This window comes from Leucopleurus acutus (genome assembly GCF_964270905.1).
Source record: "Leucopleurus acutus genome assembly, chromosome: 8".
Classification (NCBI taxonomy): Eukaryota; Metazoa; Chordata; class Mammalia; order Artiodactyla; family Delphinidae; genus Leucopleurus; species Leucopleurus acutus.
This window is the reverse complement of record NC_139151.1, coordinates 96447458-96473355: the sequence shown is the minus strand read 5'-3', so window position 1 is coordinate 96473355 and position 25898 is coordinate 96447458. Positions and strand designations below refer to the sequence as shown.

Genomic DNA, 25898 nt, shown 5'->3' with positions numbered 1-25898 from the left:
CCCCCAGGAGGGCTGGAGGCTTAGGCCCGGATACTGCTTCTTCCCTGTAGACACCGTGAAGGCCCCGCTTGGCCACTTCAGCTCCATTATCCTGGTCTCTCCCAAGAAGCTTTACAGACGGTGGGGGTGGGGGAATGTTCCATGATCTTAGGATAAAAACTCAAATCCAGTGCATGGCCTGTGAGGCCCTCTCTTCTCCCAGTCCCCAAACTCCTCAAACTCCAGGCCCACTGACTCCCCAGTTCCCCTAGGTCCTCACTGGAGAAAGAGGGGCTTCTTTCCAGGCTGCTTACTTTCCCTAGACGGCCTTTCCCTCTCCCTGCTCCCTCCCTAAATCCTACCCACGCTTTTCACTTTATTTTTTACTTTTTTGGCTGCATTGGATCTTTGTTGCTGTGCGCGGGCTTTCTCTAGTTGCGGTGAGTGGGGGGCTACTCTTCGTTGTGGTGCGCGGGCTTCTCATTGCGGTGGCTTCTCTTGTTGTGGAGCACGGGCTCTAGGCATGTGGGCTCAGTAGTTGTGGCTCGCGGGCTCTAGAGTGCAGGCTCAGTAGTTGTGGTGCACAGGCTTAGTTGCTCTGCGGCATGTGGGATCTTCCCGGACCATGGCTCGAACCTGTGTCCCCTGCATTGGCAGGAGGATTCTTAACCACTGCGCCACCAGGGAAGTCCCCTTTTCACTTTAAATAAAATATTTAAAACGTCAAAAAAATTACACAGACTAACATAACAAACATTTGTATACCCACTAGCTAACTTCATCAAAACTTCACATTTTGCCACCCTTGCTTCAATGTTTAAAAGCTTTGTAAAATATTACACATATAGATTAAAACACCTGAACACCTGGACACCCTCCCTCATCCCCTTCCTCTACCTTCCTCCTCAGAGATCGTCACTGGGGCTTGAGGGCTTAGCATTCATTCATTTAAACTTGGGCTTGGCATCCCTCCCATGTTTCCATACTATATTAACTCACACAAATGTCTACATTGTTAAAATATTATATAACTTTGTTTTGCTTGTTCTCAGACTCTATGCATCATTTGGTAACTTGACATTTTGAGATTTATCAGTGCTGATGCATATATATCTCCCTGCATTCATTTTAGCTGCTCTATAGATTTCCACAGAATGGAGGTAGCACACTTTGTCCTTTCTACTGCATAGGGACGGGCAGAGGGTTCCATTGGTAGCGATTACAAATAATGCTGCATGTCTCCTTATAACCAGGCACACGTCTTGAACTTTTTAAGATGTGCCCAAATTGCTTCAAAGTGATTATACCAATTTACACTACCACTAGCAGTTTAGGAGAGTTCCCACTGTCCCACATTCTCACCAATACTTGTATGATCTCACTTTAAAATTTTTGCCCATTTGATGACGGTGAAGTGGTATCTCAATTTAATTGGCATTTCCTTGATACCAGTGAGTTTGGCCATGAAGATATGCCCAAATGTTTATTAATTGTCAGGGTTTTCTCTTCTATATATTATCTGTTTGTATCTTTGGACTGCTTTTCTACTGAGGTTCTCCATCTTTTTCTTATTGATTTGTAGGAGTTCTTCATAAGCAATTCTTTTTTTTAAAATAGCTTTTAACTCTTTTTTTAAAAAAATATTTATTTAATTAATTTATTTATTTGGCTGGGCTGCACCAGGTCTTAAACTTAGTTCCTGCACGCAGGCTCTTCATTGCCGCGTGCAGGATCTTCGTTGCGGCATGCGGGATCTTTGTAGTTGTGGTGTGCAGGATCTTTAGTTGTGGCATGTGGGATCTAGTTCTCTGACCAGGGATCAAACCCAGTCCCCCTGCATTGGGAGTGCGGAGTCTTAGCCACTGGACCACCAGGGAAGTCCCCCATAAACCATTCTTGAGACTAAAAAACTCTGCAGACTAATCTGTTGTTAGTTACATATGTAATAAATATCTTTTAGTCACTGGCTTGTCTTTCAACTTTGTTTACAGCATCTTTTGTTGAATAGAAAATTTTAATCTCAATTCTCCGGTAGTCCTGCGGGTTAGGGTTCAACACTTGCATCGCTGTGGCTAGGGTTCACTTTGCCATCAGGGAATTCGTGCTTCCTAGCAGATACTTCCCCTTTCTCTAGAATGTCAGCTCCACGAGGGCAGGGGCTTGGTTTTGTTCACTGCTCTGTCCTCAGCACCTGGAAGAGTGCCTGGCACAGAACAGGCACTCTCCATGAACACTGGCTGAATGATTGAATAAGTGAATGCAATTCTGCTTGTGGTCAGTTTATCAACCTTGTCCACTGGGCTTGGGCTTTAAGAATTTTTATCTTGTTTTAAGAATTTTTTAACTACCTGGTGGCCATAAAAATATTTTCTCCTAATCTCTTTTAAGAGTATTACGGTTTTGCATTTTACACTTAGGTCTGTAATCTATGTGAAATTGACTTCTGAATATGGTCTGAAGTAGGGAGCTAATTTTATTTTATCCTATGTGGATAAACTGTCGACTGAAAACAACATGCACAACGTGAGAATTTTGAGTTAAGTTTTATTTGGGGCAAAATGAGGACTACGGCCTGGGAGACAGCATATCAGATAGCTCTGAGAAACTGCTCTGGAGAGGTAGGGGGGAAGGTCGGTATATATGTGATTTTGGTGAAGGGGACGTACATGCAATCCAGCACACATTTTTGCAGAAGGCTGTCGCTAGTCTTGTGAAGTTTACTGCTGGTCACGAGGAGCAGGTGTCTCCATTAATGATTTTAATGCCTTTTCAGGTATGAGGAGATGCAAGAATTGGGCTCGTAAAATCTTCCCTTGAAAATATCTAACTATCTGGGACTTCCCTGGCGGTCCAGTGGTTAAGACTCTGCACTTCCACTGCAGGGGGCATGGGTTTGATCCCTGGTTGGGGAAGATCCCACATGCAGCATGGCCAAAAAAAAAAAACTAACTATCTGAAGGCCTGTTCTGCCATTTTTCCCCAGAGCACAGAGCGCTTCATTCCTGATCTCCACTCTGAATCCCACTCAGGGTGTGTTGAAGGTCAGCGGCTGTAGTGGCTTAATCCTTGTAAAGGCAGATGGCAAGTCCCAAATTTTTAGTTGGCATTATGATGGCCTTATAATCAGTCCTAGTAGTTGATAGGGCAAATTCATCTCTTATTAATCCTTCAGGTCTCAGGTTCAACATCTCTGTTTTATGGACAAGTTTTTCATGATTCCCCAGGTTAGGCTGGGTATCCTGTTTATATGTTCCTATAGCACTTAGCTCTTCATTTATTTAATGTCTGCTGCTCTGTCAGTTTGTAAGTTCTTCCAGGGCTGGAGCAACATTGTCATAGCCCCTCCACAAGCACGACTGGCAGTATAACAGGCACTCAATAAATATTTGGTAAATGAAAGAATGGGGAGGGAAAGGATAGTCTGTTTAGGTGAAAGACCTTTGGGGTAACAGTGACACTGTCAGATGGCAGGTCAGATCTGGGGAGGAGATCTATGCAGGATGATATTGCAGAGGAGAGGCATAAAGAAAGACATCAAGAGAGCATAAAGCTGTATCTTCAGGGCATGGCATGAGGCCTGGCAGAGGGTAGATGCTCAGTAAACATTTGAAAAATGAATATAAGAATGAAGTATCACTCCCCACTTACTAATTATAATTATATTCTTTAAAAATAGGTAAGGGAGGGATTTTCCTGGTGGTCCAGTGGTTAAGAATCCATCTTGCAATGCAGGGGACGCTGGTTTGATCCATGGTCGGGGAATGAAGATCCCACATGCCATGGGGCAGCTGAGCCCATGAGCCACAACCAGCAAGCCCACGCACCACAACTAGAGAAAGGCCTGAGTACCGCAACAAAGAGCTCGCATGCTAGAACGAAAGATCCTGCGTGTCGCAACTAAGGCCTGATGCAGCCTAAATAAATAAATAAATAAATAATAGGTAAGGGAATTCCCTGGCGGTCCAGTGGTTAGGACTCTGTGCTCTCACTGCCAAGGGCACGGGTTCAATCCCTGTTCGGGGAACTAAAATCCCACAAGCCACGCAGTGCGGCCAAAAAAACAAAACAAAACAAACAAAAAAAGACTTTGTGACAGGTATTTTACATGCATTATCTCATTAAATCCTAAAAACACTCTATGAGGCAGGTGCTATTATATTTCCATTTTAAAGATGAAGAAATTGAGGCTCAGAGGAGTTGCTCAAGGTCACAAGCCTATGAGTGAAGGAAGTGAGATTTGAACCCAGGGCTGTCTGGCTCCAGCACCTGAGTCCTACACCATTAGGCCATTCAACCTTTGTGATACAGGGACCAGCTGAAAAATGACTCTCTTAAATGGAGGTGACTTGTTAGGTCTAAAACTAGATTCCTTAGAGGAGTTTATGTGCTTTTGAAGCACTATATGTATTCAGCATATAACCATGATAAAAGAGCTTTTCCTGTTAAACATATATTACTCACTAGGAAATCTGGCTTTAAGTGAGGGAGAAGTGAGTTAGTGTTTCAGATGACAAGAGTGAGAAGGAAAAGCAATTCCTTTTAATGCAATCAATTCTAAAATGCCAGAAAGAGGTTGGCATGCAATGCTCTAAAGTGGTTCTCAAAGTGTGGTCCCAGACCATGAGCATCACCTAAGAACCTATAAGGAATATGGATTCTTGAGCCCCACCTCAGACCCACTGAACTCTGAGCATGGGGCTGGGCCATCGCTGTTTAGTGAGTCCTGCAGGTGATTCTGATTCACACTCAAGTTGGAGAACCACTGCTTTAAATCTTCACCCTTGGAGGGAAGCTTCCCACCCCTGTGTCATTTGGGCCTTGAATGGATTACAGGTGTGATGGTCCCCCCGGCCCAGGAGGGAGGAGACACAGGCAGTCCTGTCTTTACCCTACTTTTTGTTATATATTATTTTCTGAACTTTGTGAAGGGAAAAAAGGCCAGAAACCACTGCCTTAGGGAACCCAGGAACTTCTCACTTATTTAATTTTTTAATTGAAGTATAGTTCATTTACAGTGTTGTGCTAATTTCTGCTGTACAGCAAAGTGACTGTTATACACATATATACATTCTTTTTTAATATTTTTTTCCACTATGGTTTATCCCAGGAGGTTGGATATAGTTCCCTGCACTATACAGTAGGACCTCGTTACTTATCTATTCTAAATGTAATAGTTTTGGGCTTCCCTGGTGGGTCAGTGTTTAAGAATCTGCCTGCCAATGCAGGGGACATGGGTTCGATCCCTGGTCCGGGAAGATTCCACATGCCACAGAGCAACCAAGCTCGTGTGCCACAACTACTGAGCCCACATGCCGCAACTACTGAAGGCTGTGCACTCTAGGGTCCACGTGCCACAACTACTGAGCCCGTGTGCTGCAACTACTGAAGCCTGTGCGCCTAGAGCCCGTGTTCCGCAACAAGAGAAGCCACCGGAATGAGAAGCCCACGCACCACAATGAAGAGTAGCCACGGGGCTTCCCCGGTGGTGGAATAGTTGAGAGTCCGCCTGCCGATGCAGGGGACGTGGGTTCGTGCCCCGGTCTGGGAAGATCCCACATGCCGCGGAGCGGTTGGGCCCGTGAGCTATGGCCGCTGAGCCTGCGCGTCCGGAGCCTGTGCTCCGCAACGGGAGAGGCCACAACAGTGAGAGGCCCGCGTACCGCAAAAAAAAAAAAAAAAAAAAAAAAAAAAAAGAGTAGCCCTGGCTCGCCGCAACTAGAGAAAGCCCAATGCAGAAAGCCCAAAGCCAATGAAGACCCAATGCAGCCAAATAAATAAATAAATAAATAAAACCAACCAAACAAATAAATAAATGTGATAGTTTGCATCTACTAACCCCAATCTCCCAGTCCATCCCTCTCCCTCCCCCGCTCCCTCTTGGCAACCACAAATCTGCTGTCTGACTTCTCACTTATTTAAAAAAATCTGGTAATAACAATAATACTAACATTATTTTAACAGCAGAAATTATTATTTATTGGATTATATAATGTGCTAAGCAATTTACATATAATTTTTTGTTGAAATCTTACAACCGCCCTGAGTTAGTTATTATTATTAGCCCCATTTTACAGATAGGGGAACAGGGCTTGTAGAAGTTAAGAGAGATCCTCAAGGTCATCCAGTTAATAGAGCACAGGTGGTGTGTACACCCAGGTCTTTCTAACCCTATGATGCCTGTGCTCTTAAAGGTCAAGGTTAATACCACTGCTTCTAACATTGCTCTGTGCCAGGCATTATTTTAAGCACATTATATGCTTCTCGATTATTCCCACTTTACAAATGAGGAAACTGAGGCTCAAAGAAATTAAATAACTTTCCCAAGGGCACAAGCTGGTAAATTGTGGAACCAGGGTTTGAACTCAAGAATTCTGGCTCTAGTTGAATGTTCTTAACCGTCAGGAAAGCCTCCCAGTCCTTGGAGACAGAGAAGCTATGGTGACCACTTAGGGATAAAATTACTTAACGACTCCCACTGCTGCAGGAGTGTGTGCGGTGGAGGGGATCTCTGGCTGGGCGCTGTCATGGAGTCTATTTGCTCTTTGCTCTCCTGTTTCCGGCTCACACCTGCCGCTCCGGGGCCTGGCCACGGTGCTGGCCGCAGGTAAGTCAGGCGCATGTGGAGCTGCTCTGCCGCTGAACAGGCTCTGGCATACAGCTGCCTGTGGATTACATTCTTTTACGCGCACAGCATCAGAGACTGGAGCCTCCTCCTGCGGCCTGTCCCCAGACCTCAGGGCCATGAATACAGTGAGACCAGCAGTGAGACAGGAGAGGGCAGTGCCTCTTCCAGCTAGAGTAACTGCCTTGGAGGCCTAACCACCCCCATTTGCAGTTCTGGTCAGAAGCGTGGGTTTGTGTGTGAGGAAGTTGGGATCCTGACCTTCAGGACAAGATGAGAATAGCTTAAACAATCAGAGGGCACTTTCTGGGATGTATGCAATTTTTCCACACACACACCAGCTGGAGTGGAGTGAGGAAAGCAGGGCACTGGGGAGGCGGGGTTGACACAAAAGCCTGAGTCCCGAGTTCATCTCTAATTTTGTAGCCAGTATCCTGAGGCTCACCTGGGGCCCTTCTGTTGTTGATACTGGCATCCCCATCATCCCCTCACATTCCCTGCTATTGACATGGACTGGTTACCTTGCTTCCTCTTCCTCAAATGGAAAGGTCTGAAGTTTCTGTTGAACAGTAGGCCTCTTGAGGAGGAGGTAAGCTTCTGACACAGCTAGGGGAATGCCACTCCAGAAGCCCCTTGGTATCAATAATTGTACGAATCTGTGGATCTTAGAGGGTTCTATTCCTTCTAGTCTAATCTTGCCATGCTTACACACATCAGATTGTTTGGAAGGGTCTGGGAGATGGGTGGGGCAAATGCAAAAACGGGGCTGGTGGGGTTGAAAATCATACAGAAGGCTCACCCTCACACTCGCCCGCTACCTTTCAGGAGTGGGACAGGAGGACGGAGGCTGCTGTGCAGTGACAGAAACCAAGGTGATGTGACACAAAGTGGTGGCAGGCCGTGATCGGTACCCAAGGGATCCAGTTCTAAATCAAATGGCAAGCTCCTTGAGGGGCAGGAACTATATCTTATTCATCACTGTACCCCTAATATGCAGAATAGATCCTGGCACAAAATTGGCACTCAAGAAATATTTGATGAAAGGAAGTACTGAGACCTGCTACAATGTGGATGGACCTTGAAAACATAAGGCTAAGTGAAAGAAACCAGTCACAAAGGACCACCATATATCATATGATCCCATTTATTTATTTTATTTTATTTTGTATGTTTGTTTGTTTTGCGGTACGGGGGCCTCTCACTGTTGCGGCCTCTCCCGTTGTGGAGCACAGGCTCCGGACACGCAGGCTCAGCGGCCATGGCTCACGGGCCCAGCCGCTCCGCGACACGTGGGATCTTCCCGGACCGGGGCACGAACCCGCGTCCCCTACATCGGCAGGAGGACCCTCAACCACTGCACCACCAGGGAAGCCCGATCCCATTTATTTTAAATGTCTAGAATAGACAAATATATAGAGACAGAGTGTGGTTGTCTAGAGCTAGGGAGGATGGGGGATTGGGGAGTAATGGCTAAGAGGTGCTGGATTTCTTGGTGGGGTAGTTAAAATGCTCTAAAATTGACTGTGGTGATGGATGTGAATATATAGTTGACACTTGAACAACCTGGGTTTCAACTACACAGATCCACTTATATGTGGATTTTTTTTCAATAGCAAATACGCAATCTGCGGTTGGTTGAACCCGCAGGTGCTAAACCCACGGATGCAGAGCCATGTATATGGAGGTACTGTGTATATGGAGAGCTGACTGTAAGTTATACTTGGATTTTCCACTGCACAGAGGGTCGGTGCCCCTAAGCCCCTCCCTGTTCACTAGTCAACTCTACTCTGTAAATATACCTGACTAATTGATTTAGGGAAGCTGGGCATTTAAAAAATTATTATTTAGATTTTACTTTTTTTTTTTTTTTGTAGTCTCTGTAATTCCTTTTTTTTTTTTAACATCTTTATTGGAGTATAATTGCTTTACAATGGTATGTTAGTTTCAGCTTCACAACAAAATGAATCAGATTTTACTTTTTTAGAGCAGTTTTAGGTTCACAGTGAAATTGAGGGGAAGGTGCAGGGATTTCCCATATACCTCCTGCCTCCACACGTGCTCAGCCTCCCCCAGATCAACATCCCCCACGAATGGTACCTTTGTTACAATCGTTGAACCTACATTGAGACATCATCACCCAAAGTCCACAGTTTAGATTTACGATTCACTCTTGGTGTTGTACATTCTATGGATCTGGACAAATGTCTAATGACACGTATCTGTCATGTATGATATAATACAGAGTATTTTCCTAAAAATCCTCTGCTCTGGCATTTTTCAGAAAACAAGATTTTTGCTATACTTCCACTTGCTGCCTTAGCTCAGGTTTTCAGTTAATCAAGTAAAAGTTAACTGAGGCAGAGCCCAACGACCTCATTTGGTTAAAAAATGTGAATGACAGTGAAACCAAACACAGAAATTAGAGGGTTCTAACTATTTCTACCAAGTCTTCCTGGTTCTGGACTAATCTTGAAAACCTTCTTTTAGCAAAAGTAATACAATTTATCCCTCCCTCAATTGGGCTTTATCACCTTCATGTTTTCCAGTCTCGAACTTCAACCCCCTTTATTACAAGTCGCTGTCAAACTTGCCCCATATTTTCTCAGAATTTCCTCTAGGGATATTTCTTTGTGTACGTGCCTGTGTGTGTGTGTGTGTGTGTGTGTGTGTGTGTGTGTGTTTGCCTCTTCATCTCACCACCTCCCAACTCTATCTGCAGACCATAAAACTCCCCGCAGAAACCACCAAAGATCATTTGGCTTCCATTTGGAAATGCAGAAAGTATTATGTTTTTGGGCAAATCCCAAATAGACCCCTCTCCAAATGCCAGTTTTTTCCCTATCAGTTTCATTCTCCCCTAATGGTATGTTTGTTTGTATACAGTTCAGGTTTCTCTCAGAAGCCTGGGGCAAAGAGGGGGCTGAGTTGACTTCAAAAGCCCAGGAGACATACCTGGCTGCTTTCTGAGTGAGCTCCAGCGGGAAATCCGGGCACAGTAATTGCAGCAAGCAGTGATATTCCCTCATGGTCAGCAAATCTGGAATGGAAATGGATAGGAACACATTAGGTCTCTGCATGTGAAGTCACTGCTGTCTTTTTGATCATTTCATGGTTTTCAGACCTACTCTCAGTAGATCTGCTCTTTTAAAGGTGAGTCAGTGTTAAGGCTGCATTAGCCACTAACCCTCCAAGGGTGAGATTTTAAGATCAATATCTCTACAAAGTTTTTCCTGGATGGGAGGCACCCAGCTACAACATTTTGGCCAAAGGAGCTTCACTGGTTTGAAAGATGGTCGGGTAAGAAGGGGGAATTAGAGGGGTACCTTCATTAGCCTTCTTATGTATGCAAATCCACAAGAATGAGTCATTTCAGAGCTGGCTAAGTTTGCTGAAATTCTCTGGCATGGTAACATTCACCACAACATGCCCAGAGACCATCCACAGAACATCTGCAAGCAGTATTAAGACAAATGCAGTCTTGCAACGTATGGAGGAGAAGAATACAGCATAGCAACCCACAGACCTTCTTACTCTGTCATCCAGTACTGTGCAGGCTGGCTCCTTTTGGATGGCTGCACACAAATCTGGTCATCCTATTCTAGGAAGCCAAGACCAAGGTCCAAGATATACAATCTAGGCAACCAAGGGACTCCTGATATACAGAAGCAGTGTTTTGGGAGAGATGAGCCAGGATGAGGCTCTGTGACCTAGTAGAAAACCCAGAGAGGTAAATCTCAGGGGGGTTTATAGAATGCCAAGGGAGAGGAAATACACTGGTGTTTAAAAGTTGTTTTGTTACTGCATGTCCCAAAGCCAAGAGATTTCAGATCAGTCAGGCAGCTGCCATCCACAAGTATTCCGTATACCGAAGCATTTCAAATATGGAACGACGTGCTGATGGTAAAGCAAGATCAAGCAACCCAGAAGCCCTCCTAACTGGGAGCATGAGTGAGAGGAGGGAATCCAGAGGGCATGGCCACATTTGGGGAATGAAGATGATGATCACAGGCACTGGGTTTCTTTGGACCTAAGTTAGCTCAAGCCACAGGAATCCAGATCTCCTGTCCCTGATAGTTTGGTTGATGCGTTTCCAAGATAAAAACCCCAAATCCCCAGGGACAGGCCTGGGTTCCTACTACTTTTTCATCAAGGCTCAATTCAAGGTGGGGGCATAGAGTTAGACTAACCACACTGCCAAAGTCAGGGACACCAAAGCGACAGACTCAGCGTCAATGTAGGTCAAAGGATCAAGATGGCTTTTGCGGCCTTCGTCTTAGCCACAATGGGGTGTGCACTTTCCTCTCCTCACTCGCCTGACCTAGGGCACAGCCTAGTAGGAGGTTTTGTTCTTCAAGGGAAGGAGTAATAGCCACTTGTGGGCTCGCAGACTTGGGGTGAGGGACAGGAAAGACGAAAGGGAGAAAAGCCACTGAATCTAATATGTTCCCACTTTATTCTCACTTCAAAACCCCCTGTATAGAGAGAAGTGAGTTCTGGCAGGAACTAATAAAGGAAAGTTCTATCTTTGAATCATTAATGCTTTTTTTCCTTTCTTTCTTAAAATTAATTAATTAATCTATTTATTTTGGCTGCACCCAGTCTTAGCTGCAGCACGCGGGATCTTCATTGTGGCATGTGGGATCTTTAGTTGCAGCACGTGGGATCTTTAGTTGCGTCATGAGGGCTTCTTAGTTGTGGCATGCATGCGGGATCTTAGTTCCCTGACCACGGATTGAACCCAGGCCCCCTGCATTGAGAGCTTGGAGTCTTACCTACTGGACCACAAGGGAGTCCCCATTAATGCTTTTCTAGGCTAAGATTTGGTGGATGGATCTGATACCATTCTTAGGGGGGGTCAAAGTATTTCACAGTTATTCATTTTTATCCCCCAAATTATCTACAAGATATCCTCGGGAAGACAAACAGGGTAAAGGAAAATGAGAAGCCAAGAGAGTTGTATGACCACCTTATTCAATCAAGAAAGACAGTGCTGGAAATCGATCTCAGCCTCCTGGTTTCCAGACTCTCAGCTCTCTTTTAGGTCCTTGATGATATTCTAACTCATGTGCTTCAAATACTTGCTTCCTAAGCGTAGAAGAATGATTTACAAAAATAATTTTGTACTTCTCCAATGCAACAACAGTTCTTGGAAATACTAAATACATCAGAAAAACAGAATACATCCTGTTCACCACTTCTGGAACTTGACTATTCCCAATGTAAAGTGAGGAAGATACTCAGATAAAGAGATGAACGGGAAATGCAGGCAGATAAACAACTTTGGCCAGTTTAATTGTGGAAGACAGCAGTTCTATTAAAGTAGAAGTAGGATAATATCAAGGCCAGATAATTTCAAGGGAGAGGCATCTGCCACTTGGAGACACTCCTGGGTTGTACAGTGGGTATTTGGGAGAATGGTGAGCACTAAGTGTTGTTCCAAAATCAGAACACTGATGAACAAATGGGAGCTGTCCTCCTCCTGTCCGCCTGGCTTGGGTGCAAATCTTGGCTCTGCAATTTCCCAGGTATGCAACCTTGGGCAAACTGCTCCATCTCTCTAAATTTCAGTTTTTCATCCGTAAAATGGGAATGATGACACCTACCTTTCAGGGTTGAAGTCAAGATCAAAAAAGGTGATGTCAATAAAGTACTCAGCAGAATGTCTAGAACATAGTAACACCAAACAACAGGAGCTATTCGGTTTTGTTTTTAAATCCTGGGGGCAAAGGCAGGAGAGGAGGAAGGTGCTTCTTGCTGAGTATAAATGCGTAAACCCCTTTAAAGTTTTTCTGCCTTGAAAATTCAGTCAGATTGCTTGAGCCGAACCTGGTTTTGAATACTCTTCTGCAGTCTGCATTCATTTAATGCCTCCTCCGTTCCCAACAAGCCAGCGGTCTACCCAGCTCCAGAGGCTCACACTCAGGCATTGGTTAACCCTAAATGCTCCTGCCTATTTTGGGTCCTTTGGTTCTAAGAGCTCTCCAAGATCTCAAAGATCTGCCTTCCAGGCAGCCCTTGGTTCTTCAGGAATAACAGTAGTGAGACTGACTAGTCACTGAGCTCTGTGCTCAGGCTTTGAATTAGCTCACTTAACCTTCACAACAACCTCACAAAGTAGACTCTAGACTCTGGCATTCCCAGCCACATTTCATAGATGAGGGCGTGGAGGCATAGAGAGATGAAATCATCTGGTAAGTGAGGAGAGAAGGGTCCAGAGACTGGGGGACAGGAAGGGGACTTGGCTTCCCAGAGCAAGATCCTAGGCTGGGGTCTAAGGGCTGGATGGGCTTAATTAACGATAATAATACTAACAGTTAACATTTACTGAGCACTTACTATGGGCCAGACACTGATCTTCCAAGGGTTTTACCTGTGCCATCTCATCTTATCTAATCTTCACTATGGTTATTCCCATTTCACAGACAAAAACTCAGATCATGCTTAACTGCTGGAACTGGAATTCAAACTCTGGCAGTCTGGCTCCAAAGTTTACCCAGCTAACATTTTCCGCACCTTGATCTTATCAACGGTAATGTGTGAAGGCTTAATAGCTTGTTCTCCCCAAACAAACTGCAGGAACTAAATAGCTCCAGGTGAACTGGATCAAGGAGACAATTCAAGTGAATTGGGATTTTTTCATGTAAGAAATTAAGTCTGAAAGGTTCTAATTACTGTCAACAGGAAAGACTGCAGCTCCAGCACCACAGCCTTTGCTGAGCCGGAGGCCATGGGAAGGTGGGGGTTGAGTACACCTGTGCTGGTGGCTACATAGCCATTTCTCATCCCCGCCCACCTGCCAGTGCTCTCCATCCTGGCAGGTGCAGGGAAGGTAAGCGGTGTGTACCAACAGATGCCTTCTCTAAAGGAATCCCCCCACAATTAGGAAAGCTTCAGCCAGCAGGTCCTGAAAGTTCAAAGGCAAAGACATAAGACGACTTTGGTATAAGATCAAAATCAGAACACTCCCCACAAGTTGGTGCTACTCTTTTTGTGGGTGGTCAGAGCTGTTAAATTTTCTTATTCTAAACCTTGTAATAGTCCCATTGACTGTGTGGCTCTGGACCAGAGGTTTCTACACCCTCAATCCTATCATCTCAGGAGGCAGCACAGTACAGCATTGTGGCCCATAGCACAGACTTTAGAGTTAGACTGCCTGGGTCCAAATCCAAGCTTTGCCACTGATTTCAAATTACTGACCTTTAAGTGCTCTATGCCTCAGTTTCCCCATCTATAAAGTGGGTATAATGGTGGTACCAACATCATTCAGTTGTTGTGAGCTAATGTTAAGAACTAAGAATAGGGCTTCCCTGGTGGTGCAGTGGTTGAGAGTCCGCCTGCCGATGCAGGGGACACGGGTTCGTGTCCTGGTTTGGGAAGATCCCACATGCCGCGGAGCGGCTGGGCCCGTGAGCCATGGCCGCTGAGCCTGCGCATCCGGAGCCTGTGTTCCACAATGGGAGAGGCCACAACAGTGAGAGGCCCGTGTACCGCAAAAAAAAAAAAAAAAAGAACTAAGAATAATAGCCCATCATAAGTGCTCTGTTAGTATTTGCTGTTATTATTTTAGAAATAAAGAAACTAGGGTTTCTTTAAGGTTAATTACTTTTTCAAGGAGACAGAACTAGTAAGAGGAGGGAGGACTGAGATTCAGACATATGCCTGTCTAGCTCCAAAGGTCCTGCAAGTTCTACTCTAGCAGGTGTGATCTGGCTGGTTAGTGGGGGACTTGACTTCTGATGATAGGATTGTTTATGCCAGGTGATTGACAAACTTTACATCTAAGTTAAAGACTTATTGGGTTGACCAAAAAGTTCGTTTGGGTTTTTCTGTAACATTTTATGGAAAAACCTGAACGAACATTTTGGCCAACCCAGTATCTAAGTTAAACATACAGATACCCTCCAGTTGGGCAGGGCAGTTGTGTTAGTGCAGAGCGCAGACTATGTAATCAGATGACCTGGCTTCAAAACCTGGCCTCCACTACCTACCACCAGTATGACTTGGATAAGTTAGACAATTTTTCTGAACCTTGGTTTCCTCTTAGAAATGTGACTAATCACAGTACCTACCTAGTGTGATTGTTGTAAAAATCAAATGAGGTAATTTGTATATAAGGAACTTTTCTGAAAAATTAGCAAAATGCTCAATAAATGGGAGAATTATTTAATAATTATTAACTGGTTAAAACTTGAAGTCCTGAAGATAAGCATCTTTGGCCTTAACGAAAGCCCTCAGCACAAGGCCTGGCATACAGTAGTAAATATCTGTTGAAGGAATGATTGAATAAAAACATGCACTGCACAGTGACCCAGATGAAAATTCGGAGGGACGAGTTTCTGGTCACTGTGTGGACACAGAGATGGGGGATCTCCAGGCACAGGAGGCATGACTGTAAGTTCAGGGCAGTGTGAGGAGGTGCCAGGAGCTGTAAAGTGCTGAAAATGGAAAACGTCCTGGTTGGTAGGTACCACAGCTCTCAGTGAACTCAATACATTATGGAAGGTGTAACTACATTCCATGGCCTTGCTGACTCCCAGCACTTTCTTATCAAGAGCTCAGTCCAATCAACTCGAGTATTTATTTTCATTGGAATAGATCACCAATTTTACCGTGAAAATCAGAAGCCGCCTAGGGTTTACTTCTTAGTGATTCACTTTACTACTGTTACAACTCTAGCTGGAGTTTTGAATACTGGAGTTTTCAAGATAACCAATCCCTGACTCAAAGTATTCTTTTCCTGGCTAGCCCTACTCTAATCCTAGAGAGTGATGGATTATTATTGGATGGATGGATTATTATTGGATGTATTATTATTGGATGGATTATAGTGAGGTTATTTTGGCTAAGAAAAGTAATCTTATCACAAATTACTGAGGCCCAATATATTCAAGGGCTAATTCGTTCTCACTTCCTCCTTTCTTGGAAAAGAAGGATTGAAGACCTTCTCTTATCTTTTCTACATCTGGTCTGCCTTCTTGCTGTGGAAATTCTGGTCTCTGAAGCTCTGTGGGGGTAGCTTAGTCATCTCTACATCCTCCTCTCAGACCACCGCACGTGTCCACACGTTTGCTCAGAAGAACTGCGGCAGTGTGTGGTTGAAGATTCAGATGCTTCCTGCTCTTCCTAGGAAATGGTGCCTTTTCCAGGGTCAGAGTGGTGTCACTAAAAGAGACCAGTGGAGGAGTGCCAGATGGAAGGAGTGAGGGCCATACCTTTGTTCCTTACTCAGAGAAGCCTTCCCAAAGCCTGAATCAAGGGTTTTTACCTCCAAAACTCTGGAGGATGAACTGGGGTTTACTCTGAGTTCATTTGCATGACTGCCTTCATGCTGAGGGCTGAGTGAGCTAGTGCTGAGACTGGAGCTGGAGATAATGAAATGCTACCAAGCCACGGAGAATCCCAGAGGACTGGACAACCTCTAGTTGGTTGGCTGCATGATCTCAACAGGAACTACCACAGAGGCCAGAGAACACCACAGTCCATGAGTGGACTCTCCAATTTTCAACTGCAATTGTTTTTATATTCTTTTATGCAGGGGTTGTGAAGGCTCATTCCAAATGACACTCACCCCCAGCCAGGCCGCCCTGCCAAGAGATGCTCGGAAGGACGTGGATAATTCAGGGCATGACCATACCACCCCTTCCTTTCCCCAGGGCACTGAGGCTTTGGTACCAGTCCACAGCTGAGTAAATATCTCAGTGCTACTCTGCAAGGAGGGGAAGGGAGAGAGGGAGAGTCGGGGGAGGGGAGAGGAAGGAGGCAGACATCTGACGGCTTCACTCCCCACGTGGCACTTGGTACCAAAAGTCACAGGAAGATTGCTCACATCCTAGGGCCATGTTCCTGTCAAGCAAAACCCCCAAAGAAGAGCAGACTGTGTTCTTCAATTTTATGTTCTTTGACAGCACTGTTGTTTTATATTGTAAATGGAGGAAAATGATAATTAGTTTACTGAAAGGGAAATGATTCTATAAAAGGAATGAGAAGCAATGGCTTCCAACGACACCTGTGGGGTCATTATTAACACTATCCTTTGCCAACTCATTACTCCCCAGAGTATGTGTAGTGTGTTCAAACAGGGGCAGAAAGCCAGACTCTTTAGTTTTTATATTTGATTATGACTAAGCCCAACATCAAGTGACTATTACTTTTTGGCCAGTATATATGTTCTAGGCAAAACACTAAATCAGATATAATAACAATTTCATGGCAATTTTTAGAATGAATAAAAGAAACTCCCCAGGAACTGTTTATATTATACAAAGGTTTAAAGAAATGTGAGCATTTCTAATCAGGGTCTGAAAATTCTTCCCCAGGGATTGTGTGTGGCACATAATGGCAATCTGATCGGGTTTTGGGGCTAACCATGGCCATCTCTAGCCACCACTGTGGGACTGAACCAGTGGGCTGGGCTGATATGTAAGAACCCTCTATACTGTGTATACACCTTGGGGTGCTACCCTCTCTTCTGTACATCCTGATAGGCTCCTGAGAGTTGGAGGACCAAGGCAAGGCTTGGTTCTGGGGGGAGGCACTGTCTTAGACAGCTTTGATAACATGAAACACAACAGGCTGCACATGCCCAGGGTGGGAAGCCACGTGGCATTATGGAAGGAGGCCCCAGCCAGGAGGAAAGAAAGTCTCTCTTCAGCAGCAACAGGGCTAGCTACTCTGGCACAGGCACACAGTCTCCTGACAGTTTACAGAGGAATGGAGGCAGCTTTGGACACTAAAATGTAGAGCAGGATCTTGGCACCATAAGCTCCCAAAGGGCCCAGCAGCCCATCGAGGAAGTTATTTCAAGCCTAGCATTGCACTACCATTTGCACTCTGATCCAGAGACCAACTAGTCCAGCCCTATCAAGTGTCGCTCCTTCACATTTTTGTTTGGAAATGGGAGGATAGGGTGTGCGCTTTGAAGCAGAGATTTCAGAGCTAAGGTGTAATTTTTATCCAGGAAGAAGCAGGTGCTGCTGTAACCTCCTGTGACCTGCTCCTGTTCTTAACTGAACAGAAACGGTCAAACAGGCACAAGAGCTGGACAATGAACTTCATTCCCGCCTCACGGGAAGTAAAGGTGAGAGGAAAATCCTGCCCTCTCAGTGGTGGTGTATCTGGAATACCTCACTCAATTTTTGAAACAGAGGTAGCACTTTAAAAAGAACTTGGTCTGAGTTCTGCAAAGAACTACTTACATGATACTGGCCACAGGTTTTCTGGACCTCCATTTTCTCACCTATAAAATAAGGATGTCGTGGTATGTGAGGGCTGAACAAAATTTTTGAACAGGTATACTTTTTGGAAGGTTTTCTTTTTTTTTTGCTGTACCGCACGGCATGCAGGATCTTAGTTCTCCGACCATGGATAGAACCCGGGCCCCCTGCAGTGGAAGCATGGATTCTTAACCACTGGACCGCCAGGGAAGTCCCTAAACAGATATACTTTTTAAAAATGGAAATTTTATAAGGAACCTTAATGTATAACATAGATAAAAACAAACCTCTTCTTACCCAACTTTGTCCTCAATAGCCTTCACTGAGGCTAGAGGTGCGGGGATGAGGAAGCTGCGGGAGAAGGCCTGAGGCACTGCTTTAAACTCTGGGCTCTATAGAGGACTGTTTAAAAACCACTGGCCCGGGACTTCCCTGGTGGCACAGTGGTTAAGAATCCGCCTGCCAACGAAGGGTTCGATCCCTGGTCTGGGAAGGTCCCACATGCCGCAGAGCAACTAAGCCTGTGCGCCACAGCTACTGAGCCTGCGCTCTAGAGCCCGTGAGCCACAACTACTGAGCCCACGTGCCACAACTACTGAAGTCCGCATGCCTAGAGCCCGTGCTCTGCAACAAGAGAAGCCACTGCAATGAGAAGCCTGCGCACCACAATGAAGAGTAGTCCCTGCTCGCCGCAACTAGAGGAAGCCCATGCACAGCAACGAAGACCCAACGCAGCCAAAAATAAATAAATAAAAAATAAATAAATTTATAAAACAAAAAACAATCCGCCTGCCAATGAAGGGGACATGGGTTTGATCCCTGGTCTGGGAAGATCCCACATGCCGCGGAGCAACTAAGCCCGTGCACCACAACTACTGAGCCTGTGCTCTAGAGCCCGCGAACCACAACTACTGAGTCCGAGCGCGCTGCAACTACTGAAGTCCGCGTGCCTGGAGCCCGCGCACCACAACGAGGAGCAGCCCTCACTTGCCGCAACTAAAGTCCACGCGCAGCAACGAAGACCCAACGTGGCCAAAAAAAAAGAAAAGAAAACCCCACTGGCCCTGACCCCTAAGTGGGTCTTATATAGTGCCTCACTAAGAGTGCAGGCTCCTGAATCAGCCGACGAGGATCTAAATCCTGGTTCTTAATCTAGCCAGGTGGCACTGAGCAAGCCAATTAGAAATGAAAGTGAATAATAATCATCATCACATGAATATGAATGAAGATGATACTAATACTAATCATGAAGAGTTTTTGAGAGGGTTAAAAGAGACGATTAAAAAAAAGAGAGAGATAGTAAACTTAAAGTGCTAGAACAGGGCACAGGGCAAGCATTCAATAAAGAGTAGCCACTCTTGTTATTACTCTCCTGTGTTTGAGGCACACAGGTGCGATGGCACCTGCATAACAAAAGGCACAGTTCATGGAAGTTCTCCAGCTCCAGCCAGTGGGTGGCTAGAATAATCTTATTCCTTATCTCATAATTATTTTATCTTGCTTCCTTTGTTCTTATTGACAAGTGAATAACAGACTTCCTGCCTGAAGGCAGGTGTACACCACTTTCCTTGATAGTCAGTGCACTGCCAATCCTCTCTCTTCTCACTATTAAAAGTAATGATGAGTCATATTTATAAAGAGACTGTACAATTATGCAAACTGTTTTCATATGCATTATCACTTTTGATCTCCATAAGAAGTTTGTGGGGCAGAGAGAGGAAAATGGGAATAAAAATATTCCCATTTTTATAGACAAGGAAAATGAGTCTCAGTAAGGGATAAAATCACCAAGTAAATGTTAGAACCAGGATCAGATCAAGCTTTCCCATTCCAGGGCAAGGCCTCTTTCTATTACACAGGCCAGTTCCCTGTGATGTCTGTTTCTTTCTTGCCATATGGTCCCTGGGACCCTGGGAACTCAGCCTGCTTTTATTTCTTCTATGGATGAAAAACACCTAGCATAGCAAATTCCATAGTGAGAATGCAGTAAATGTTAGCTGCAAATGCTATTATTATCATTACTGTTACTATTGAAATCTGCCACCAGCTATTCCACCTCTTTCTATCATCTTTCTCCTAGGCTGACTCCAGGGTCAGATGTAGTCTATCTGGCTCCCAGCTTCCTTGTTGCCCTCCAAACAAACTGACAGAGGCTTTCTATTTTTGGTGACTTGCTGCTAATCTCTATAAGAAAATAGAGAGGGGATAACAAAAACAATAAACATTTAAAGTCATTATTAGCCTGTATCTGCAATGTTAACAGGATCAGACACAGATTAGCAAGAGAAGAGTATATTTAATGTACATAAAAAATACTTCCAGCTACCTTTTTCCTTTCCAATTTAAAATGAGGCTGAGAGTTGGCATGGAGTTTCATAAGCTATCAGCAAAACTGTCTGATGAGGACTTGTCTGAGAAAGCAAGCCACAGAAAACAAAAACCAATAAAAGTTATTATTTCTCTGGGCTTTCCACTGTCCAAAGTAGCCATAGAATAAATAAGAAGTGGAACAGATTATGCATTTGTTTTGCTTCAAATGCATTTTCCTTCTCTTCTAAATAAACATAATAAGAAGCAGTGGCTAACAGAGTTACTCACTGAGGGTGAGCTGAACCAAGACAGACTAAAAATAAAAAACAATCTAAGTTCCCTGGTCCTCAGTGATTGTGCGAGTATGGGAAGGCTGTTGCCAGCATGTAGGCGTATTTATAAAGACCACAGCCTGTTCTCTTGTCAGAATCCACTAACTTCCACCAATGATGATGGATTTATGGCTACCCATCAACTAAAAAAATAGACTTCAGAAACAAAAAACAGCAGGAACCAGATAGAGGGTTGGATGTAGATAACACATACATTTCTTCAGATGAATCCACCTTTGTCTTTCCTGCTGTCTTCTGTCATTTGTGGGCATATATAACGTAACATATCTATAATTATATGTATATGTGTGGGTAAGAGAAAGACGCAGCTAGAGACAGAGAGTGTCTGACTTTTTTGGGACTGGATGGGAAAGGAAATTGATGTTAGCAGTTTCTGTTCCTTAAAGCCATTGGCTTTGTTTTTCAAAGTATGGTTTTCCTGGTAAAAGATTCCTTGCCTGTAATGTGAGTGAATCACTCATCTTACTTTAATAAAAATGTGAACCAAATGCTAGTGGCTCTCCACCCTGGGAAATGACACAATGGTCAGGCTTTCTCAACTCGGATGCTTGTCTTTCAGTGGGACTGGCAGGCATACAAAAGGAAAGGAAAAAGATAAAAAATACCCCAGTGACATCAAAGGATAAACCTACCCAATTTCTTTTAGGCATAAGTATTCTCGAAGACAAAGTCTGGTCTTACTCACCGGAGTTTGGATAAGGTACTTGGTTTGCCCATTGATGGGTGGCCTTCAACTGGGCACCAGCTCTTTACGCCTCAGTTTCTTCCTCTGTCATGCCTCACATCCAAATGATTGGGGTCGATTAGACTAAGTTAAATATATTTTAAAGTATGTAAGATTTATACCTTTTGAATTTTGTCATGTTCATGTATAACTCATTTAAAAAATTAAGAAGACAAAAGTATGAGCAGTGGGAAGACATCAACGGGTCTTAAAAAAGTAAGACCGTTCAGAAGTATAAAAAATTGCAAATTTTTTGTCTCAATAATCCTCAGGGTTCTATTTGGGTCTAACATTCTAGGATTCTTTAATTGTAATTCTCTGTGGTTAAGGCAGTAACCTAAAGAACTGGTAGGACGTAATTTGCATCTAGGTAGCACATAACTTGCTAGAAGAGTGGGATGCTATGAAACCCATGTTATTGTCTGCTAGTGCAGTATACATAATAACTAAGGACATGAGATTTGGAATTAAGACAGGCCTGGGTTCACAATGCCTCTGTTGCGACTTCCCTGGTGGCGCAGTGGTTAAGAGTCCGCCTTCCAATGCAGGGGACATGGATTCGAGCACTGATCCGGGAAGATCCCACATGCTGTGGAACAACTAAGCCCGTGAACCACAACTACTGAGCCTGTGCTCTACAGCCCACGAGCCACAACTGCTGAGCCTGCATGCCACAACTACTGAAGCCTGCGCACTCTAGGGCCTGCATGCTGCAACTACTGAAGCCCGAGCACCTAGAGCCCGTGCTCCACAACAAGAGAAGCCACCACAATGAGAAGTCCGCATACCGCAACAAAGAGTAGCCCCCGCTCGCCCCAACTAGAGAAAGCCCGCACGAAGCAACGCAACTAGAGAAAAGACTCAATGCAGCCAAAAATAAATAAAATTAAAAAAAAAAAAAAAAAAGCAAGCAAGGAGGCCAGCCAGCCACCCAGCCAGCAAGCAAGAAGATGCAGCCAGTCAACTCTGCATCTTCCTTCAAAAACCTATTTCCATGTCCCTCATTCTCAGTGGCTCTATCTGCCCTCTCTAAATCACCTTGTTTTGTCCATAATGAGAAGAGTTTGAAAAGCTGATAATCATCTTTTAAAATCTTTTACAGGCTTCTGGATCTTATTATAATGCCCCTTGGGCCTTCCTTATATCAATACATGCTCACAGTTTGGGCCCAATGGGGGCACAATAAGATTATACATCCCTTCCAATGAGGGCAGGGCTGGGGGGAAAAACACCTATCAAAGTCAGGGCTAAAACTGATTAGTTACAATGCTAATCAGGCTTCATTTTTCTTTAGTCATAGTTATTGATGGTTTTCCTTCCTTTCTACAACCTAAGGTGATTCTCTGTTTCCTCCTGGGAACAGTGTGCCTGAGCAGAAGGGAAGGCTCAGAGACTTGGAGCCCTGCCTTGGCTCTGCTGGACTGCCTCACTGGAGCATGCTATTTACTCTTTAGGCCTCAGTTTCTTTATCTGTAAAATGGAGATAACAATCAGTTACCTACTTGACAGCAAAAGGCCAGATCTACGATCCTGTGATTCCCAAGGCTCTTTCAAGTTATGGAGCTACAAAATGGACTAACTTCCAATGCTGAGAACAATGAAAATGGATTTTCCAGGTGTCTGTACCCTACACAATAATACCTAACGTATTTAAAACTTAACTAATAGGCAATCTCAAATATCTAAATGCCAATAAGCCTCTAAGTAGGCAAGACAGATGTCACAAAGTTCGCACATTAAAGCTTATGTGGTTAACTTACAGGCTTCTGAGAAATGTCCTGATTATGCTCACAGTTTTAATAAGCTTGGCCATCTAGTTTCTAAACCCAATACAGACTAGACAAAGTCACCTGGGAGAGGAAAAGGAACTATAAAAGGCGGGTGCAAGGACAGCAGTGAGAAATTAGGCATTAACAGCATGATAGAAACATGATAGAGAAGCAGGAAAAAATATTTAAAATACAATCGATGCTTTTAGGGTACACTTCAATAAGCTCTGACGGCAGCAGTGTTTTCCAGCATAACATAATTTATAAGTATATACTTAGATGCCAAGATAAGTTCTATTTAAGAATGCAGGGGGCTTCCCTGGGGGCACAGTGGTTGAGAGTCCGCCTGCCGATGCAGGGGACGCGGGTTCGTGCCCCGGTCCGGGAAGATCCCACGTGCCGCGGAGCGGCTGGGCCCGTGAACCTTGGCTGCTGAGCCTGCGCGTCCAGAGCCTGTGCTCCGCAACGGGAGAGGCCACAACAGTGAGAGGCCCGTGTACCGCAAAAAAAAAAAAAAAAAAAAAAAAAGAATGCAGGGAACAGTATTTTAAACCTATATCTATATATAGATATATATAAATATATTTTGAAAAGTTTTTCATGTACATTACAAACAACAAAAATTTTTGGTACTCTTAAGTATAAAACAGTAGGCTGTAAAACTGTAACTCTTCTTCTGAGTTTTTCTATGTTTACTGTTTCTGAGCCATTTATTTATCCTGGTGTTGGTTATTTGTTTTTAAGCTACCTTCCTGAGTCCTATACACCCATTACCTCATTTAATCCCTCATAACAGTCCTATTAGGTAAATATTGTTTTCATTTTACTTGCAGATGCAGGGAGGTTAAGTCATTTGCCATTCAGGCTTTGAACCATGGGTCTGCCTGAATCTAAAGCATGTGCTTTTAAATATTCCATGATTTATTAATGATATATGTGTCTGTTTGCCCCATTATCACCAAAAGATTGAATCTTGAGAGTGAGGACTTTTATGTGCCACAGGGACTGGTACATAGTGGGCACTTAGAAAATGTTCCATGGGCTTTATCTCTGTGCCTCCTTACATAGATCCCAAGCCCTTAAAGGCAACATAGTATATCCCAATGTACCTCCAAGGATAGCTCATGGATCATCTACATCCCAGACCTACAGAATCTGAATCAGAATCCTCAGGGTTAGGATGTGTGAATGTGCATCTAAACAAATAGCTCAGGTGACGTTTATGTATATCAAAGTTTGATGGGACTTCCCTGGCGGGCCAGTGGTTAGGACTCCATGCTTCCAATGCATGGCGTGCGGGTTCCATCCCTGTTCTGGGAACTAAGATTCCACATGCTGCTTGGCATGGCCAAAAACTTAAAAGAAAAATGTTTTGAGAACTATTGACCTAGTGCTTGAAAGCACATTCTTTGGAGTTAGTCAATCCTGGCTTCAGATCCCAGCTCCACTACTTAATAGCTGAGTGATGTGGGGCAAATTAGTTACTTAAATTCTTTGAGCTTCAATTCCATCATCTTTAAAATGGAAATAACAGAAACACCTACTCACATGGTTCTTGAAGGGATGAAGTTCGCCAGGAATTATAGAACATCTACTGTGTGCCAGATACTCTGCTCTTTTAGGTGCTTGGGATATATTAGGGAACAAATAGACAAGTTCTTTGCCCTCCTGAAGCTTACATTATATTGGAGAAGACAGATAAGCAAAATAAGTAACTATAGAGTAAGTTATTGATAAGTTTAACGGAAAAAATAGAATAGAGCAAGTCGAATAGGGAGTGTGAGGTAGTAGTGGTGGCATCATTTTATAGAAAGGAGTCTAGTTCAGTTTCATGAAGAAGGTAATGCCTAAGCAAAGACTTGAAGAAAGTTAAAAAGTAACCTAGGCAGACATCTGAGGGAAAAGCATTCCAGGCAGAGGGAATAGCCAATGCAAAGGCTATATGGAGGAAACATACCCATTGGGTAAGAAGTACAGCATAGAAGCCAGTGTAGCTACAGCCAAGAAAACAAGAGGGAAAGGACTAAGGAATAGGGTTGGAGAAATAACTGGGACCAGTTCATGTGTGGCCTTTTAGGCCTACATGTAAGGATTAAATAAGATAGTCATGTTAGGTGCTTAGAACAGTACATGGTACATAGTAAACACTTAATGGATGGAATCTACATCTGTATTTACATTAACATCTTCTGGTCCCTAAGCAGAGCTAGTCTGGAAGGTCAGGCTACAGGGACTATAGCAGGTTTTATGTACTTTGGTGGGGTTACAGAATCCTTCAACGTTTCCAAAAGTACAGAAATCAAACAGATCAAAGGCCTGGGTGATCCCCAGCAGCAAGTAGAGATGGTTAATTCTCTGCAGGTGCTCAGAAAACTGAACTAACAGAGACACACAAAGTCAACATAGCATCAATAAAAGACAGGGAAAGAGTGGGGTGTGGATGGGGTGCGCTTGGCTAAAGGCTGAAACCAACAGAAGAGTCGTTAGTAATGTAAGAGGAAAAGCAGTGGAGCGTGGAAGCATCACAGCAGATGAAAAACATTCTAATATCAATGAGACCACAAACTCAGGAGAATAATGACTACAAACTGCTGGGGAGTAAGCCAGGGAGCCCAGCAACATGAATGCACTTGTATGGGGGGAAAAGCAAATTAAGAGATTCAGGCAAAACTATCTCGTTTCCTGGTGGAGGAGGCTCTTTAATCTTTAATATCTCTCTCCTGACACTAGGCACTGATCTTGCCCCAACAAGACAAAGGATAGCGTCTGAGAAGCTATTACTTCTCCATTCGGCAAAGGACTTCTGAGGAGACGAGTGCCACGTGGCTGCCAGGTTAAAAGGATGTGTTCTCTCAGCCCTCCCGTTTCACAGCTGGCGATGTCGGTGCTAAGACACACCCACCCACCCTCCAGGGCTCTCCCAGTGGG

At 44.2% G+C, this 25898-nt stretch overlaps 1 protein-coding gene across 3 annotated transcripts in view; it reads right to left on the bottom strand.

Moving 5' to 3' along the window:
* The window catches only part of CSTPP1 (centriolar satellite-associated tubulin polyglutamylase complex regulator 1), a gene marked incomplete at both ends in the record, with an annotated part of 187830 nt that overhangs the window by 14595 nt on the left and 147337 nt on the right, over positions 1-25898 (bottom strand). For all 3 annotated transcript variants that reach the window (XM_082844033.1, XM_082844034.1, XM_082844032.1), the window contains one exon: positions 9554-9638. In XM_082844033.1, the coding sequence (XP_082700159.1) occupies positions 9554-9638 (85 nt within the window). The remainder of the gene's footprint in view (positions 1-9553; positions 9639-25898) is intronic.